General features: G+C 46.1%; 1 protein-coding gene across 8 annotated transcripts in view; it reads left to right on the top strand.

The window, feature by feature from the left end:
- MORC4 (MORC family CW-type zinc finger 4) overlaps positions 1-15,131 on the top strand; it is a 29,898-nt gene extending 14,767 nt beyond the window's left edge. For 7 of the 8 annotated variants that reach the window (XM_039487884.1, XM_039487886.1, XM_039487888.1 and 4 more), the window contains 10 exons: positions 1,589-1,708; positions 2,502-2,593; positions 4,726-4,824; positions 5,647-5,775; positions 6,484-6,561; positions 7,077-7,140; positions 8,774-8,967; positions 12,771-13,515; positions 13,803-14,086; positions 14,911-15,131. In XM_039487884.1, the coding sequence (XP_039343818.1) occupies positions 1,589-1,708; positions 2,502-2,593; positions 4,726-4,824; positions 5,647-5,775; positions 6,484-6,561; positions 7,077-7,140; positions 8,774-8,967; positions 12,771-13,515; positions 13,803-14,086; positions 14,911-15,061 (1,956 nt within the window). In that variant the 3' untranslated portion in view covers positions 15,062-15,131. Of the gene's footprint in view, positions 1-1,588; positions 1,709-2,501; positions 2,594-4,725; positions 4,825-5,646; positions 5,776-6,483; positions 6,562-7,076; positions 7,141-8,773; positions 8,968-12,770; positions 13,516-13,802; positions 14,087-14,644; positions 14,820-14,910 lie in introns of all 8 variants that reach the window. The other variant, XR_005584551.1, reaches the window with a different exon arrangement.
- The last annotated feature ends 3,690 nt before the right edge of the window (positions 15,132-18,821 follow it).

Below are 18,821 nucleotides of genomic sequence, written 5' to 3'. Positions count from 1 at the left end.
GAAACCCTGCTCCATGCTCCCCTCTTTAACCCATTTATCAGCATTCAGTTGCTAGCTTTATTTTTCCTGACTGAATGGAAAGCTTGAGATCTGTGTTCATTTCATTCTTTTTTTTTGCCTGTTAGCTGTATGAACACACAATTTTTCTTTACCCTTTGTGTGCGTTTTGAGAACGCACTGACCGAAGAAGAGAGCCATGATTCCAAGTCAAGGCAAAGCACAAAGGGAGCTGTGCTTACCTAGATGTCTATTAAAATATCCCTGAAACAGAATGTGGCTTACATTTAATATTAAATAAATTACATTTTGTAAAAATCTACCCTCCCGCTAAACACACTTAAAAAGTGGTTCTGCTCTGAAAAGTGACTCTGTAAAATGGTATCCTGGGGTTCCACCTGTCTCAATTTCCACTTCAAATGTGAAAAGAGTAAAAAGATGGAGTTATTTTTAACTTCCAGCCCTGCATACTCAGCCAGGGATCAGAGACTTAGCATGGGTCCTTTCCTGTTTGTGCATTCTGCTTAGTATTAAAGATTTTACAGATTTAGATCCTGCCTTCGGTGACACTCGAGCATAAGTATGCCTAAGTGGAGTTTAGTAAGCGATGACAATGAATAAGAAGGAATGGACTTTGGCTTGTTCTCTCACAACTTTGTTGGTTCTGCAGAGCAAGCATGTGTAAAGTGTAATATATCCCTGACACTGAAGAATAAAAATTGTTAGAATACACTTAAGGTAACCCCAGAAGGTGACACAATGAAAATATACCATCTTCACATATATTCCGTAAATGTGGGATCCCTCTTAAAGGGATAGGCCAACCAGAAGGATACTTCTGGCATAACAAGATTGTTCTTTATAAATAGCTTCTATTTTTTTTAAACCTAGTAGCAGAATTTCTTCCCCAGAACTGAAACCAAGTGAAGTGGGTGTCTGCTGAATTTCCTCTACCTTTGTGGGCCTTGATAGCTTCATTTCATTATTTCTTGAGGTTTCTTTGGTCTTGTTTACAAAGCCAAAACAACCAAATTTAATCACATTTTTAGTCATTTGCTGGCCTGTCTGGGTTATAACTCAGTTTGATCGTGGTTCTTTGGTCAGCGCTTGACTGCTTTATAACCAGCTTAAAATTAATATTGTAGCCTTTTTAGAGACCTAGGGTAAAACATGTTATTTTAACCTATCTGTAACAGTCTTGTTCTGTCCAGACTGGTTGTGTTAAGCTGTTGGAACTCAGATGGGCTGCAGTTATGCTTATCCACCATTTTTGGCTGTGTATACCAGGCCTTCCTCATTCTACAAAGGCCAATGCTCAGCTCTGCTCTCCCGCTAAAGAGGCAAAGGTGTTGCTCTAGTCTAAACAGCACAACATCTGCATCACACAACCTACATCATGAGGCTGAGACATTGAAAACTTGTGGGATTTACCACTTTTTGGAGACACTTCGCCTTCTGCTATTCCCCATCAGTGGCTCCTTGAGAGAGAGAGAGAGAGAGAGAGAGACACACGCACACGCACACATATATTCATTTATTTCTTCCTCCTTGGAGCTTGCTGTTGTTTCTCCTTTGACAAGTTTTCTCTCAGAACAAGAGGGTGAAGATCACCTTTGGGTTCAATTGCAAGAACAATAGCCACTTTGGAATCATGATGTACCACAACAACCGACTCATCAAGTCCTACGAGAAAGTGGGCTGCCAAATGAAGGTGAGTGATCAGTGCTTCCCCTCTGCTCTCAGGAATGGGGGAGGAGAGAGGAACATGGCTTCACCAAAGGTAGGCCCTGTCCATAGATCCTTACTCTGGTCCCATGGGCCTCCAGGATCTCACCAGCTTAGCGCAGGAGTTCTTGAACCTGGTAACTGGACTGTCAGTCTCCATCAGCCGTTTACTATACATATATCCATATTGTACACTTGTCTAGAAGCTGAGATCCAAGTGTGTCCTCTGAGATTATTTATTGCTGCTTTAAGGGGTGAGGAACTCAAGTCGTGAAAGCCATCCTCTTTGCTCAGCCAGACTGCTCCCTTCTCTGAGTGGTGTACTCATTACAGAATCACGTGTGCAGTGGTGGGGCAGCATAGCTGTGCCAGCAAGCTGGCTGTCATTCCTTTGCTTCTAGGGGTCATCTTAGATATAGATACATTGGTGGCTTTCAGAGTAAGGAAGCTAGATGATATTCTGGGTTTATACCCTATGGATTTGTGTTTATGCCTTTCCTTGTCCCCACTGTCTAAAGGGGATCTGCCAGCTGGGGCCCAAAATCAGGCCCTTGGAGATTGCCAAGTGTTCATATCTGATACATGTTGTTGCTGTACATGGCACATGCAGAGGTGTTACCATCAACTCCTGTATCAGGGAGGGGATGTATGGTAACTTGAATCTTGTTCCCAGGATTCCAGGGGTATAGGAGAACATCCTGAAGGTGCTACCTCCTTTTCTGTAACCAGTATGGCTGAAATGATTGGTTTTCTTCCTTCTTTTTTGATCATTGGTGTAGGGGGATGGCATGGGCGTGATCGGGGTGATTGAGTGCAACTTCTTGAAACCAGCACACAACAAACAGGACTTTGAAGAAAGCAAGGAATACCGGTAAGGGAGGCCTGCCACTGGGGATACTGCTATGCATGGGCTTTATGTATGAAGTAGCTCCATGTTGGCCTATCTTCCTTCTGACACCCCTACCAGAAAATATCTGTCCATGTTTTTGCGCAGTCTAGAGAGACCTTGCTCTCTTGGGTTGAGAGAGGGAGTAGTCTCCATATTCATCTAGCGCTGGTTTTCATGCATGTTTCCACCCATGAACCCTAAACCCTGCACCAGAGATTTATCTGAAATAGAACAGTGTGCTTTCATTACTAAAGCAGTGTTTTCCAGGCTTTCAGAAACTGAGCCCCACAGCTGGAAAATTAAACCAGTCATGTCCCCCACTTGAACCCTGTCATGTTAGCAGGGCAGCATGAGAGAAACTGGCATTGGCCCTGTTCCATGTTCCCCCCACCCCTCCCAGCTACTCAGTTGGACATACCACTACCTTTGGGGAAATGCTGCGCTATAGAGATGAACAAATGAGTGTAAGCATCAAATTTAGAACGGGCAGTTGCGGGGAGGGAAGAGGGGTCAGAGCAGACCCTGCCGTTTGTCTTTGCTTTGCAGATAGCCAGCTGCTCTTAAGTTAGTGCAAATAGCTACCAGAGCTCTGGGCTGCTGTGCTGAGGTTAGGGGCCCCCTTGTCTCAGCAGGAAGTGAGAGGTGAGATGTTTGTGAATGCCTCTCTGGTCTGTCATCTTCATGACCCCCTCCCCCACCAAGCTGCTAGGTTATTGACTTGACCAGAACGTACATCCTTCTGAGGTGCACGGGTTTCATGCTGCTGCTCAATGGGGGCTTTTGCTGTCCGTCTGACACCAGGAAGCCTGTTTTATCAGTGGAAAGGGTATATTATGGATGCAATTAATCCTTGAATGCAGGGGCTGCCTAAAGTTAAGGGAGACTAGGTGTCCCCAAATCTTGCTCCCTATAGCAGGCTGGTCTGTAGAACAAGAAAGACAGTAATTTGGGGTGAGATTTGGCTAGGCCTGTGCTTTGTGTTCCAATCTGAACATGGCTATCTAGAATTTGGATTTTCTTTTTTCATAACTGTGTCAGGTCTCTCTGCATTGTAAGGTATCCTCTGGTGAGTGTGATGAGACATTTTCTGTTGGGATGTGTAGGAGATAGCGAGACTGTCCCAGAAATAAAGACCTTATTCTGATATACCGGCCTCATCCAAATGCAAAGGGTAGAAATGCAGTTTTCCTACTGGGAGAAGAAAACCCTATGTCTGCTCCACCCTCTCTACCTGTGCACAATACCCATGCTTGGGCTTGTACCTAATTTGTTTTAAGTTAATTGATGCTGGCCTTAATCCCAGTGATTACTTGAATCGTATATAGCAGCCAGTGGCTGGATGAGACATGGGCCTGATGGCTTCTCTTTGGAAGGTGTGGGGGAATTGCCCAAAGGTTTCAGGCAGGGCTGCCCATGAGTAGTTAGCTGCCTGGGTTTGGTCTTAGCCTACGAGGCCTCAGTCTTCCTTGGTAAAAAAAAAAAAATGTGTTTATACTGTAGCCGAATTTTGGGGCCAAAGATGAGAGACCTTAGCTTCTGTGCACAGCCTGACCTTGAGCCCTAAAGGATGCAGAAATTATAGGATGAAGTTCTCTAGCCTGTGTTGTACAGGAGGTCAGACTAGGTGATCTTAATGGTCCCTTCTGGCTTTAAACTCTGTGAAAACTGGGGTTCTCGTACCCCTGGTTTGGAAAGAAAATGACCCTGACTCTGAACAAAAAGGCAATCCTGCTCCAATGAGAGGCTCTAAGAGCATTTTGGGCAGCAGAGAGTAAGACCCCAGAGATCTTGAGCATCAGGAGCCCTGTGTACTGGTAACACAGGGTGGTATTGGCAGACTTCTGAAGCTGTGGGATGGGTGATACATCAGGGTTATTCCTGGTACAAATCTAGATGAATGTTCCAAAACCCAAGGTGTTCCTGCAGTGGCACGTCTGAATGCCTTCTCCATCCCCACCACTGTCATATCTGAACGGTTGTGGTTACTGAAGTGAAAGGCAGAGACAGGCAGTAAAGGAGGTTTGCTTCTTCTCCTGGGTTGTGTTACTTGTGCTACCTGTTGTGACTTTCAGTGGAATTTGCCTGATTTTTCACTGCACTTGCCTTCCCTCTAGACGGACAATTACTGCACTGGGACAGAAACTCAACACTTATTGGAAGGCGAAGGTGGCGCAGATGAACTTTGGCAGCACTGGAACTACCCATGTGCCAGCGTGAGTTCGAACATGATTTTGGTCTAATTTTAGTGCAGCATTAAAAGCACTGGGCCTTTCATCTGCAGAGAAGGGGTGGAGAGTTGTGGAAGGGCAGAGAGTAATGAGGGTTGATTAGTATCCCTTCACATTGGGAGATCTAGCTGCAAAGGCTGCTAATGTAGTAAGTTTTTAGTGATCTCAGCTTAGTCCACTGGCTAATGTTGGGGGTGAGCAGAACATGTAACAATAGAGTGTTCCAGGTGAGAATGGAGAGGCATTGGCAGACATATGGAGGGCACTGTGACTAGGATAATGTGGTGTTCCAGGCTGGGACGTGCAGTGCCTTGGCTGAGCTACTTGTCTGGATTAGGTGCTAATACAATCAAGCCTTCACTTTCATAGCTCTGATGTGAACAGCACAATAGTGAGGTGAGCAATCTATTCTGAGGGAGCTATGTGCAGCTGACAGAGCATGGCGAGGTGTGGGGTTGAGGCGATGGGGAATGGGTATGGTGCTGATGGCTATTGCTCCTCTGCAAGGCCAAGCACTTTATGTCCACAGGGAATCTGTTGCTGGTGATGGGGAAGGAGCTTCTCTGGGGGCTGCTCATGTTATACAGGCACTACCTGCAGAGTGAATGGTAACATCTGAGAATGGACGGTTATTAAAAACAAAACTAAATAGGGACACGCACTGCCAGAAACTGTAGACCAGGCTAGCCAGCCACACAGTTGCAGCGCTGGATGCAGTGTTCTCAGTACTCAAGGGATTAAATATAGGGCAGGGGTAGTTCTTTGCTTTGTATTCTAGACATTTAGTCCATGTATCTCTCTTTCTAGAGGGAGACCAGACCAGACTTGGGTGCAGTGTGAGGAGTGTTTGAAATGGAGGAAGCTCCCTGACAAGGTTGATCCTGCATCATTACCTGAGAAGTGGTTCTGTCATCTCCATCCCCACCCCAAGTACAAGTAAGGAGCTCACCTATCTCAGTCCTTGTCTGAACTTTCTACCCTGCTGCCTCTCACTCTTAATACAAACACTCACCATCTCAATTTTTGCTGACCTCTGCTTCCCTTCCCATGTACATGCATAGACCTTGAAATATAGAAGCTTACCTGGCCAGCCCTTATTATCGCCACTCGGAAAATATAGGTATGGAACAAAAGTCCCACTTGAAATACAGGTCCCCATATGGGAGGAGGTTAATAGAAGGATGGCTCAAGATTCTGGACTAGGATGGTGACTGTTTAATATATTAACTGGTGATCTGGAAAAGGAGGTGTCAGATTACAGATGACACAATTTTCAGTCAAGATTGCGACACTTCTTCTCCATAGTAACTCATAATTTGAGAGGAAATGACACACATGCAACAATACTTGACACCGTAAACTCAGATCTTAAAAGCTTCGCTTTCTGCCTCCTCATCTGTGTAGTTTTAGGAGGTAAGTAGCTTGTTTTCCCCTAAATATTTTAAATTTTGTTGTTTCCAGGCTGCTCCCATAGCTCTCTTTGTCTGAAATAGATGCAAAGGTTATAAGGAAAGATAAAGTACTGAAGAGTCTGAGAGAGCAGCTGGAGACGTACACAAAGATCCTAAAGATTTGGGGAATTCGTAGGCGACAATCAAACTGTACTCTCTCATGCTCAAGCATGACGGACTGATTTCATTGCAGAAGCTGCTCAGCACCTGAAGAGCAGGAGCCCAGTGATGAGGAGATGAGCCCCAGCTATGACCGAAAATTCAGGAAACAGTTAAGTATATGCTGACTCCATCCTGCAGATGGACTAGCAACAGCAAGGGAGTCAGCAAACCAATTTTGTTTTCCCTCCCCAGTCCTGCTGCTGCTTCTGCCCATTCAACCCAACCAGGGAGGGGGAGAAGGAAACAGCAGTACCTCTGCATAGCAGCTCAAGGTGCAGGTGACATGTCCCAGTTTTCTCACAGGAGGTGCACATGTCAGTGGTTCCTGGGTCAACATCAATGATGTCTCCTATGTTTCTCTTACCCACTTTCTAGGATCTCTATCTCTGAAACTAGACTTTGGTAGTTAATCCAAACTGCCTGCTCACTGGAGTCACAGAGGTGATGCCATGATAGTGTTCTTGCACTGTAGTAGTAAACTCTCCTCATGCTGAGGTATCTTAATGTCCTAAGTCTTGCCCATGCCACCTCCCAACTGTTTCTCCTGGCAGAGATAAACTACAGATCCTGGTTGAGCCTTACAGAGAACGGAAACTGAATGCCTTCTTCCTTCCCATCACTTAGAGAGCAGACCGCAGAGAGAAAGAGGAGGAGGTCGTCATCATCTTTGGAGAACCTGGAACACCAGGTGAGAGGAAGGAAATGACTGGAGAAGGCTTTGTCATGGTCTGGAGAGTGGGGAAACCTGCTCTGTGCTGTTGGGGATGGCAAAGTCTCTGCCCTGCCCCGGTCTTCCTTATTTCTGTCTTCTGCTGAGAGAGGAGGTGACACGAGGATCACGGTGTATTGGCTGGAACAAGAAAACCCTGTGTATGCACAGCTTGGACATGCAAACACCAGAGCAATATTAACACCATACTTATTAACAGTGTGACAGTGCTTAGGAGCTCCAGCTCACATGCCATTCTTTCTCCCAAGCCCTGTCTTAATCAAGGGGCTTGATCTTGCCCCCTCTCAACACAGAAGAGGGGTCGATGAGGTCCCCCTTCCCGTCCTGCGGTTGCAGGGCTGGTTCTCTCAGGCCCTTTCCCACTTTCAGGTTATCTGGTTATATAAAGACTGATGTTTTGAATTTTCAGGAGCACTGTCTTTCGGACACGGCTGCCCAGGATGGGTTCTCCGGGCAGCTCTGGACACTGCAGCGTGCGATCAGGTTGGCCGTCCTTTAGGGACAATTCCCTCCCAACAATCATCATGGTATTAAAACATCTTCCCGCTCCCATTCCAATCCCAGCCTAATCTTGTTGCATGTCCTCTTCCCAAAGATACCCTCATGTCGCATGCTAGACTAGTCTTTCCCTGATCCATTGGGAAGGACAAACCTGGTGAGGACAGGAGGACTTCTCACTCACACCTTCTCTCTTCCCCATAAGCCACCTCCCAATAAGCCATGCATACCGTGAAGCACGTAAGTAGATGAGACTTTGATCGCTGTTGCAGAGTATTTGATTTGGTTTGAGACTAGGAGGTTCTCTGAGGTGTTACTCTGTCCTCACTCATGTTTGTCGTGTCTTCCCACAGTAGTGGCATCAATTCCTCCTCTCTTCCCTTAGTCATTAATGTTTCTTTTGTGACATGGTCATCCCACAATATCCCCAGGTGCATGCCCGTGTATGTGTAGAAAGAAAGTCAGTTTGTCGCTTGCATGCATCCCTCTGTGCATGGACATTCTCACAGAAGCACCAGGAAACACCTCGCATCCTGGCATGGAGAAGCTAAAGCACCATTGCCTGAATTGGGAAGGAGATGAACTCTTATAGCCCTAAACACTAACCGTGCCACCTGTGGTAGTGACTGGGGAAGTGGAGGAGAGAGGAATTCCCTTTTGGGACAGTGATCGTGCAGTAATTTGGTTCGGTTCTCAGCTGGTAAAGTCTGCTGAGGTGGTTATTGTAGGGGGACCAGTTCAACATCTAGCTGGCAGAGCCCCTGAAGTGGTAACTGCTAGGGGAATGGGTCAGTCCTGGACTTGTAGAGACTTGTCTGATGGTGATGTGGGTGCAGTCCATGACCCATCAGAGAATGGTGATGGGGGTGAGTGGACGTTGGTCTTAGCTGGCAGAGCTCCAGTGATGGTATCCACTAGGAACATTTTCTTTTATTTCCTAGTTGGTGGATCTGCTCAAATGGGGACTCAGGCTGAATACTCAAGTACACTCCTGTGCTGCTTTCAGTTTGGTTAAGAAACTTTTTCCAAAGCTGCAGCTGGCATGTGAGAGGGGCTGTTTGTTTTATTGTTCCAATGCTCCCTTCCTTGCCAGGTATTATCCACTACACCAGAGCTCTGTCCTGCTCAGAATAACAGTGTAACACGAGTGATAAAGCAAGAGCCTGCAGAAGAGGGGCCTGATGGGATTGCTGGCTCTCTCACTCCTCCCCCTGCTCTTGACAGGGTCGGTGCTGTCTGTCTGACCACTGGGCCTTTGGAGCAAAATATACCACAGACAACTTCAAGGTAGGTGCAATGGTGCAAACAACTGCCTCCTTATCAATAACAACCCTCCTCCTGTTGTGGGACACCCACCCTGTGTGTGAGATTCTGTGTAGGGGGAGGAGTATGCTTGCGCTTGGAGTGTAGGGACGTGAGGCAGGGAGTGAGAGAGGATTATCTGAGAATCTGATTAAAGCAGGTGTTGGCTGGAGCCAGAGGATCTGCCCTCATTCCTCTTACACTTTCCTTTTTTAACTTCAGATTCTCTGAACACAATTCAGCTTTCTTCTTAGTGTTTTGCTGGTCTTGAAATGGGAACATGGAGAGCTTTGATAAATGGATTGCAAGGCCATCTGGTTTAACTACGGCTTCAGCTAGTATCTGTGTATCCTCGGCTGAACCTTCAGTGCTGAGGTTATAGCAGCACTCAGTGAATCACGGTACACTGGGGGAAGGGATGGTGGTTCACTTAATTCTCTAACAAGTACCCAGGGCATGCATGACTGGGCTTCTCCAGTTCTTGACATTGGTACCTATGATGCCCTCCCTTAAATGCTAAAGGACGAAGTTTGGAATATTGCTAACTAATCAGGATCACATTTGCAGTCATTTTTTCCTTTTGTGTTTCTCTTTGAGGTGAGCCTCTTGCAGTTTGTGACACAAATTTGATTTTTCACCTTAGCCTAGGACAAGGAAAGTGGGAGCAGGGTGGGAATAGAGGAAGGAACAGAAATCCTTGCTATGTCCTAATTTTTTAATCTTTTCCTCCTTTCACGTTGACCAGTGCTTTTTTCTATCTCGTTGGTGCTACCACCTTCACAGCTCTACATACGTAGAGTCTCAACCTAAATTCATCTCAGCAGTTCTTTACACTGGTTCTAGGGTTGCCAGATGTCCGGTTTTCGACCAGAATGCCCAGTCAAAAAGGGACCTTGGTGGCTCTGGTCAGCACCGCTGACTGTGCAGTTAAAAGTCTGGTCATCAGTGCAGCGGGGATAAGGCAGGCTCCGTGCTTGCCGTGGCTCCATGTGGCTCCCAGCAGCAGTGGCATGTCCCCACTCCAGCTCCTACGTGTAGGAGCAGACGGGGCTCCACACGCTGCTCTTGCCCCAAGTGCCGACTCTGCAGCTCCCATTGGCTGGGAACTGCAGCCAAAGGGAGCTGAGAGGTCAGTGCCTGCGGACGGGGCAGCATGCAAAACCACCTGGCCACCTCTCCACGTAGGAGCCAGAGGGAGGACGTACCTCAAGCAGCTCCTGGAAGCAGGAGCATGTGCTGCCTGGACCCCTGACCTCCTCACGATCCCAACCCCCTGCCCCAGCCCTGATTTCCCCCCCCCCTCTTTCCAAACCCCTCGGTCCCTGCCCGGAGCACCCTCCTGCACCCCTAACTCCTCATCCCCAGCCCCACCCCAGAGCCCTCACCCCCAGTCGGAGCCCTCACTCCCCCTCCCTCACCTCCTCCCGCACCCCAACCCCCTGAGCCAGGCTGGTGAAAAGAGTGAGTGAGGGTGAGGAGAGCGAGCAACAGAGGGAGGGGGAATGGAGTGAGCAGGGATGTGGCCTCGGAGAAGGGGCAGGGCAGGGGTGTGGCCTTGGAGGAGGGGCGGGGCAAGGGTGTTTGGTTTTGTGTGAGTAGAAAGTTGGCAAACCTAACTGGTGCAGTTCTGGTTCTCCCACAGCCCCTAGGGCCAGTCTGGATAATGGGCAATGTGACTTCCTGTCATCAGATAGAGACAGGAAATTCAGCAAAATTTGTGAAGTCAGCCCTTAAGAGCTCTAGCTGAAAATTCAGTTGATTTCTGGCCACGAGCAGGTGGAACAGCTCCTTTGGTTAAGAGAAGCTTCTTAGTTAAATCTGAACTTCACTTGGGTTTTAGGTGCATTTTCTCCCCTCCTGTCACTTGCCCTAGCATTGACTCCAGTTCTGTATTTACTATGTGAGAAGTCATCAGTCATTGTTTTTTAAGTGCTGCAGTACACCCTTCTGTGCACTTGGTGGCACAATCTGTCCACCTTCCCTTTTAGAGCCCCACTCTGGGTGACAGCTTGGAAGAGGAGCTGCTCAGATGATGAAGCCTGTTCTATATGCACAAGGGTAGTGAAATGTAGCATAAGTGAATTTAAAATGCTTTAGAAATAATGCAATGGCACGAGCAGAAGTTCTCAAACTGTGGTCAGCGGACACTTCGGTAATGCTGCTTACCTGGTGCTTTTATTTCCAGCTACTAATTCATGCCAAGAAGCTGAAAATACATTCAATGCCTTCCTAACACTGCTTTTTCCCTTGAGCAGTCATTGTAGTTGCCATTGCAAATGGTAGACCAAATCTTCATATTGAAATGTTCCATGGTGTTGAAGAGTTTGAAAACTCCTGTAGTAGAGGATCAAACCTTCCAATCATAACAGATCCCTAAGTAGACCATACATGAGAGGAACCACTTAGCCTGTCACTAAAACACAGCCACCTCTGGGTAGATGATGGCAGCCATTCTGAATCAGCCAGACTGCATACCAGATTTTAGGGTTTTCTAGGCACAGAAGTGAAAATTAAATTCTGGCTGATTGTTGTACCAGGAAGTTTAGGAAGGTAGAATGGATTTGGCCAGGGTAATGGCCAACTCCTGTGCTCTCCTAATGTAAAGAATCAAGTGCAGAGCAACCTGGAGAAATGTAAAGCTGTGTGGGATGGAGGCAACAAGGGGAGATTTGAATAAACCTGAAGCCTTACAATCAGGGAGCAAAACTAAACAACCTGAATATGAATAAAGGGGGGACATAAGCAGGAAGCCACTTTGTGCTAGAGCAAATCTACGTTCATCTAGTTAATGCTGCGCTGATTATTTTTTTCTGACATCAGCAAGCACCGTAGTTACTGCAGAGACAGTGTGAAATTGAGAGGAAGGTGTCTGCCCACTCGGGAAGATCTATTTTAAGAAGTGGCCTGGAATGCGCGAGTTTAGTGAACGCAGACCAGCGTCTCTAGATCAGTGCAGGGTTTTTATGGGTGTAGGTGCACTGTGCATGTACAAATGAGCTGGCTTCTTCCTGGCTGAAGTTCAGTTTTGTTTTTTAATTATGTGAATAAGTCCATCAGCCATCTGACTGTTTGAGTGGCGCAGATTTCGCTTGAGAATGTGGACAATATATGCTTCACAATGTATTGTAAACTGTATTTAACTAGGTCAATTTCCTGATACTTAAAAAAGCCCAACATTTTAAACATACCCTCTGTTGTGTTTAATGAAATGTATCAACCAAACATTTTTCATGAGAGATTTTGCAAGCTGCAGCTGGCTTCCATTCAGGGACACAGGATTCACAGGCTTTGCTATACTGGATTAGAGGGGCAGTGGGTTCTAGTGGATTGAGTTTGGGGAGGAGTGGGGAGCGAGGAACTCCAGAGATCTAATCCCAGCTCTGCCACTCATGTGGCAAGTTCCCCATCTGTAAAGTGAAGATAATTATCTGTTTCTCTCAGGGGTTGGGGAGGGAGTTGTGAGGATTATTAATTAGATTCTGTATAGCACTTTGGAAATCTATAGTGCTGTGTTAGTGCTGAGGGTAGTCAGACCACTAGGCCTGCAGAACTGGTCTCCTGCCTCCAGCAGTGGTCTCGTCTTAATGTTTCTGTGGCTCCTGCCTCCCCCCCACAACACTCCTGACCAGTGGGGGAGGGGGAGAGGGAAAGCGACTCTTGACTGCTCTTGGAGATCAGCATTACTCCCTAAACACTGAGGTTAGTTTTCTCAGTGGGATGGGGTGGCATTGCCTGGCTGCTGTACAGAGTGGGGTTCAGGCTTGCTGATGCAGTCCTCTCTTTTGCAGCAAGCACAAGCTGTCCACAGAAGAAGAGCTGCTGGAAAAGCGGAAGCGCTATCAGGAGCAGATAGACCCATCCCCCCCAGATCTGACCAGTCCAAGCCCCCCTACTTCTTTTGAAAGGGAGAGCTTCACTGAAGTGGACCAGGATCAGGAATGCAGTGAGTCTGACAAGGATGATGAAAGTATACAGGGGAGCATAGACTCCTGCCTAGTCAGAGAACATCTGGATGCACTCTCTGGCACCAACCAAGCTGTGGATGCTTCACACAATGGGGGTCTCTGTCCTACCAAAGAGACTCCAGCAAGTCTCGGTCACTTTGAAGGAGAGCAAAAGGAGACTGCAGTGGTCCAGGTGGAACTGGAAGAGGAAATGCCAGCCTTAATATCAGAAAGCCAGGCAGCAGATAAGAGTGTCTGTGTAAATACATGTGGGAACGTGGAGGAGGTGGACAAGAGGCCCTTCGTGGCTGTTGTTGGTATTTCAAAGACTGCTGCGGATGGTGAGGCTCCCATTCAGCTAATCCCCTTTGGGTGGGAGGAGAGACTTGATAAAGCAAAGGTTGAGGTGAAGACCAGGAGCCACAATGATCCTCCCCCTGATGAGGACAAAGGAGGAGGAGATCTGCAGGTACCAAAGACCAGAAATCAGAGGGATATGGTGGAGCAGGAGGAGCTGAGACAAACTGTGGAGAATTTCTCAGTGGAGCTGAAGAGGGTCTCAGCGGAACGGGATTTGCTCCAGGGCAAGGTAACATTAGCACCCTGTGAATTCTGGTGGGGCAGGAAGGATAAAGTTCTGCGGCAATAGGGAATTGGATGGGGAAGATCAAGACTGACTTGACTTAAGGAGAGAAAATCCCCTTGTGTCTCACGTAAGGCAAGTAGGGGTTAGGATTCCTTCCTTACTCTACTAGCCATTACCCTGTTCCTCAGCTCCTGGAAAGTTTGGTGTTTTGTTGTTGTTTTTCTTTTCCCCCTTAATGTGCAACCTCACTTCCTGTGCATGTCCCTGCATTTGCTGTTTCTTTAACTCAGGTGGAGGAACTAGAGCAGGAGAAGTGCCACCTGGAGACAGATTTCTTGAAAAGCCAACAGGAGTTGGCAACGCTCAGGGCCCAGGAGACTGAAGGCTTGTACTGGAGCAAGAAACACATGGGTTACCGCCAGGCTGAACTGCAAGAGCTGAAGGCTCAGCTGGAGAGGACCATAGAGGAAAAGACCGAGCTGAAGGAGAGGCTCAAGGAGACAGAGATGCACCTGGAGGTGCTTAGGGAGGCACATGTTTCCTGCAGGAGCCCAGAGAGAGGAGACTTGAAAAGGTCAGAATTGTGGGTTAAACCATAGACAATATCAGTCAGTCCCAAGGTGAGGGGAGAGAACATGGGTTACCTTGCGGGGAAACATCCATGTAGGAAACTGACTTCTGGGAGAACACTTTGGTACCCATGAATTGAAGATGCTCCATGAGTAACTGTGGGTTATTACTAAGGATTGCTAGGTTGTGAGGAGAAGGGGGGCTACAGGTGAAGCCAAATAGCTACAGATTTGAAGGATACCCCACACAGAGTTCCTTTGCCAGGGCTGGGTTCTCTCCTGCAGTACATTGTTCACTTTATGTAGTATTCCAGTTGAATCATTCAGACAATACTGGCTTCCTTAAAGATAAGAGAATGTGTCAGGGGAAAGAAATACTCTGTAGTTACTGAACTGTCTTTCCCACAAACATATCCAGGATGTTTTTTTTAGCCCTGCTTCTGACCTGACAGCACTTATGGAATCATAAGGAAGAAGTGCGAATGTTGAGCTATGCAACCCTAAGATAGATTTACAAATACAACCCCTCTGTGTGGTAAATATTGTTGCCCTCCCTGTTACAGAGAAGTGAACTGATTTGCACAATGTCGCATGAGAAACTTACAACAGAGTTGAGAACTGAGTTACATTCCCCTATTTACAATCCTGTGCATTGGCTCCAAGATCTTCCCATCCTACCATCTGCAGCTTGCACTGTCTTTAGAATGGAGCAAAGAACCTCAGCCTTCCACGGCACTGGTAATAGGAAGGAAGACAGCAAGTTAAGGGAAGGGATGTATTGGAACTACCGTTTATCTCTGACTCTTGACTCTTCTCCTCTTGTCCACAGCACTATGGAGAAGCTGAAGAACCTGCGTAGGAATGTCAGCCAGCTCCTCTCACTGGTCCTCCCTCACCTAGAGCTGCAGGATGTTAACTATGATTCGGACCAGATTGATGAAATCTTACAGACAGTGTTGGAGACAAACAGGATGTCATAGTAGCCCTTCCCCCATGCTGCTATTGTGCCTTTTTGTATAGTTTCTTTAATAAACCCGTAAGTTCTTCATCGTAACTCTGGGCCTTCCTTCATTTCATTAGGAGTGGGGCTTCCTTTCCCTTCTCCTTTCTTGTGGCTCTGTAAACTTGTCATCAGAGTCTTGTGGAGTTCAACATGGATAGCTCATCCCTCTGTGTCCTGGCCAGTCTCCTTTGTTTAAATCTGCTTTTGGGGTGTGCTGGCTGGCTTTCAGGGAGTTGGGTCCTCAGATGATTTTGTCTCTTAAGTGCTTTTCCGGTTTGTTTGTTAAATAATGGAGTGAGACAATTCTTTGAACTAATTTTAACATTTCAAGTTGCTATGGGAACCCGTTGGTGACTCACTGACACTATCCTGGTGTCAGTGTAATTGCAAAGCTCTAGAATGATATTGATGAGGTTCTTTGGCATCTTTTAGCAGATGGGTGCTTTGTGTAAAATTCTCTGCCCAAACTTCCCTGTAAGAATACCCTCATTCTCAGACCCATAAGAAACAAAGCCAGTATCAAAGCCTGCCTTTTGGGGGCAGGGACTAAAGAGATCATTGAGCACCTCTTATAAGTAAAACAAACAAAACCAGAAACCATGATGATGAGGGCCATAGAAGTACCAGGATAAGATCACACATAGATTGCCAATGAGGGGCCAGTGGCTCCAGAGACTCGGCTTAGAGTTTCCAAAGAGTCTAAAACTCTTAAAATTCTTCATTCATCTTCCTGCTTTGAAACAAACTCTCCTTCTCATCTGATTAAAAGTGGAAGGAACCCCCCACATGTAAGTGTTGCACAATTGGCCAGGCTGCTTTGATTTAACTTGGAATCATGTCTGTCTTGTAGAAGGATTAGTCCTGATTTAAGAAACAAATGGCCTAATAGGTTATAGCAAATGTATATGTAAATGTATATCAAGGAGGAGCCTGGCCAACTTTGCTATACCTTTAGGCAGTACTGCTGCGTGACCACCAACTCAATCCATTTCAAAGCCTCCTGCTTTCGGGGCATCCAGAACAGTCTGGCAGACCAGTTGAGCAGGTCTTTTACCAGCCACCACGAGTGGGGTCTCCACCCAGATGTAGCCAGGTTAATTTTTCAGCTGTGGAGATTCCCCGTATAGATCTGTTTGCAACCAAAATCAACAAGAAATGTTATCAGTTTTGTTCATGAGCAGGTCATAGTCTTGGAGCTCTTGGATGCTTTTCTGTTGCTCTGGATGAACGAGCTCCTATAAGCTCCATCCTATTCCACTCCTACCCAGAAAGTTGTTAAAAATCAAGCAGGACCATGCCCAAGTGATACTCATCCCCAATACTAGTTTTCCACTCCGCTGAACCTGTCAGACTAGGCTCCTTTGACACTACCATGGGATCCAGGCCGGATCTCACAGGACCAGGGTTGCCTCCTCCATCCCAACCTAGAGGCCTTTCAGCTGACAGCCTGTATACTCTGTGGTTGACACCTCAAAAGACGATCTATTCAAAGGGGCACAAGATGTGCTCTTGAATAGTAAAAAACCTTTTTATCAGGTATACTTACTTGGTGAATGGAGGAGATTGTCCATCTGGTCTCAACAGAAAGGAGTTTCCCTGGTCTGGGCTTCAGTACATGTGCTGGACTCTTTGGTATGCCTGAAACAGCAAGGTCTGGTCATTAGTTCTATCAGGGTCCACTTGGCAGCTGTCTTAGCTTTCCACCCTCCAACTGGTAATAGCTTTTTTTTTGCATTCCCATGTAAATCAGGTTTTTGAAGGGTGTGGACCAGTCATATCCCCGAGTATCCTGTTTCCCCTTGGGACTTAAACCTGGTATTGACAAAACTAATTGCTGCTCCTTTTGAATCGTTAGCCACTTGTTCATTACTCCATCTCTGGATGAAGGTAGCCTTCATGATGGCAGTCACCTTAGCCAGGAGAGTGGATGAATTATGAGCTCTAGTGTCGACCTCCGAGTCCTGTCTTCTACAGGACAAGGGACACCTGTACCCTTATCTGAAGTTTCTCACCAAAGTGGTTCTGACTTCCACATCCATCAGGCAATATATTTGTCAACTTTCTTCCTGAACCTTCATGTTCATAAGGAATGAGGTGAGACTCCACATGTGAGATGTGTTTTACTTGGACAGGACTAACCCAATTGTTTGTGGCAGTTACAGACAGGATTAAAAGACTTCAAATCTCTTACATTTGTGCTACAACACAGCCAATGTAACTCCCCCAAAGATGGTGCTGGTGCATTAAACCAGATCTCATGCAGCCTCTGCAGGCCTTTTAGCCCTGGTGCCTATTCTGGACATTTGTAGAGCTGCAGCTTGGTTTTCACTGCGTGCCTTGGCCTCACATTATGCCATTTCTCAGCAATCTAGAGATGATGCTAGATTTGAATAGGTAGTCCTTTAACTTGTTAACCAGGTAGACTCTAGTTCCACCTCTAGACCAAACTGCTTGTGAGTCATCTGAAGTGGAGTGGACATGTGCTGTCACTTGAAGAAGAAACTGTTACTAACCTGTTCCGTAACTACTGTTCGAGATATTGCACATGTCCATTCCACGACGCACCTTCCTTTCCCTCTGTAGCAGAGTCTGTCCTATCAGAAGGAGCTGAGGTGGGGATTGGGATAGCACTGCCCATTATACCATCATACAGTAGAACGAGGCAGAAGAGGGCATATGCACCATCACAACAGGTACCAAAAATCTCTGACAACACTTTGCACATGTGAAGTGGAATGGACGTATGCAACATATATTGAAGAACGATTACAGAACAGGTCAGTAAGTTTCTTATCCCTAGATCTATTCACTGTCTTCTATTTCCTTGCATTCTCATTTTCTCTTCCTAGGATAGTTAGGTCTGGGTTCAAAGGTTGTATCCATTTCTAGTAGTTCTGATTTATTTTATTTTTTTTAATTTACCTCCAGAGATCTGGCCTCTTACTCTGTATCTACCTGGGCTTTAGCCATGCGTCCAGCACACTTGCCATTCACCAGTAGAAAAAATAACAAAGGTTACCATGGCTAAATAAAAGTTACGGTGGTTAAATAAAATCTATGAACAAATTTAGCTGACTCGTCTTAATTTTATGCCTTGGAAACTGAAAATAGCTTTCCAGATATCTAGCCAGTTCTGCTGCCCCTGGGGAAACTTCAAGGTCTCTTTCTTCAGTTTCTTTTTATTTTGCAGGTAATTAATTTCTTTCCTAAGTATACTAAGACATCAGAGAAGTTAAACTCCCCTTCACTATTTCCTTCTGCAATAAATTCTTTGCCATTATTCCAGTGAATATTTGTAGACCTGTTAACCACAACTAGATGTTAGCTCTAATTTAGAAATAGTCTGCAAATCACAACCAGGGATTTTACATTTCTCCCTGATCTTCCCAGAACACAAGACCACTTTTACCTACTAGCTATGCTGCCTTTTAAAAAGTCCACTGTTTCTATTACATTATTTTTCAGATATAGTGCAGTGAGTACTTCCATAGAACGAACCCTGAGGAAATTAGATCCACTGACCTTTATTCTCTTTCTCAGCTTCTTGGCTATCTTGACACTGGCTTATCTATTTTTGAAACTACGCACTTCCCTGTTATAACCTTGCAAAGCTAATTTGCCAGCTCAGATACCAAAATATTCTTGTACCTCAATGATCATCAAAAATTAATATTTAACTTGCCTATCAAAAATTATCCATATCAGGTGATCAGGCAAGAAGAATATTGTGATACCAT

The sequence above is a fragment of the Mauremys reevesii genome, linkage group 9, assembly GCF_016161935.1.
Source record: "Mauremys reevesii isolate NIE-2019 linkage group 9, ASM1616193v1, whole genome shotgun sequence".
Lineage (NCBI taxonomy): Eukaryota > Metazoa > Chordata > Testudines > Geoemydidae > Mauremys > Mauremys reevesii.
Note: the sequence above shows the minus strand (reverse complement) of the source record. Positions and strands in the feature narration are given on the sequence as shown.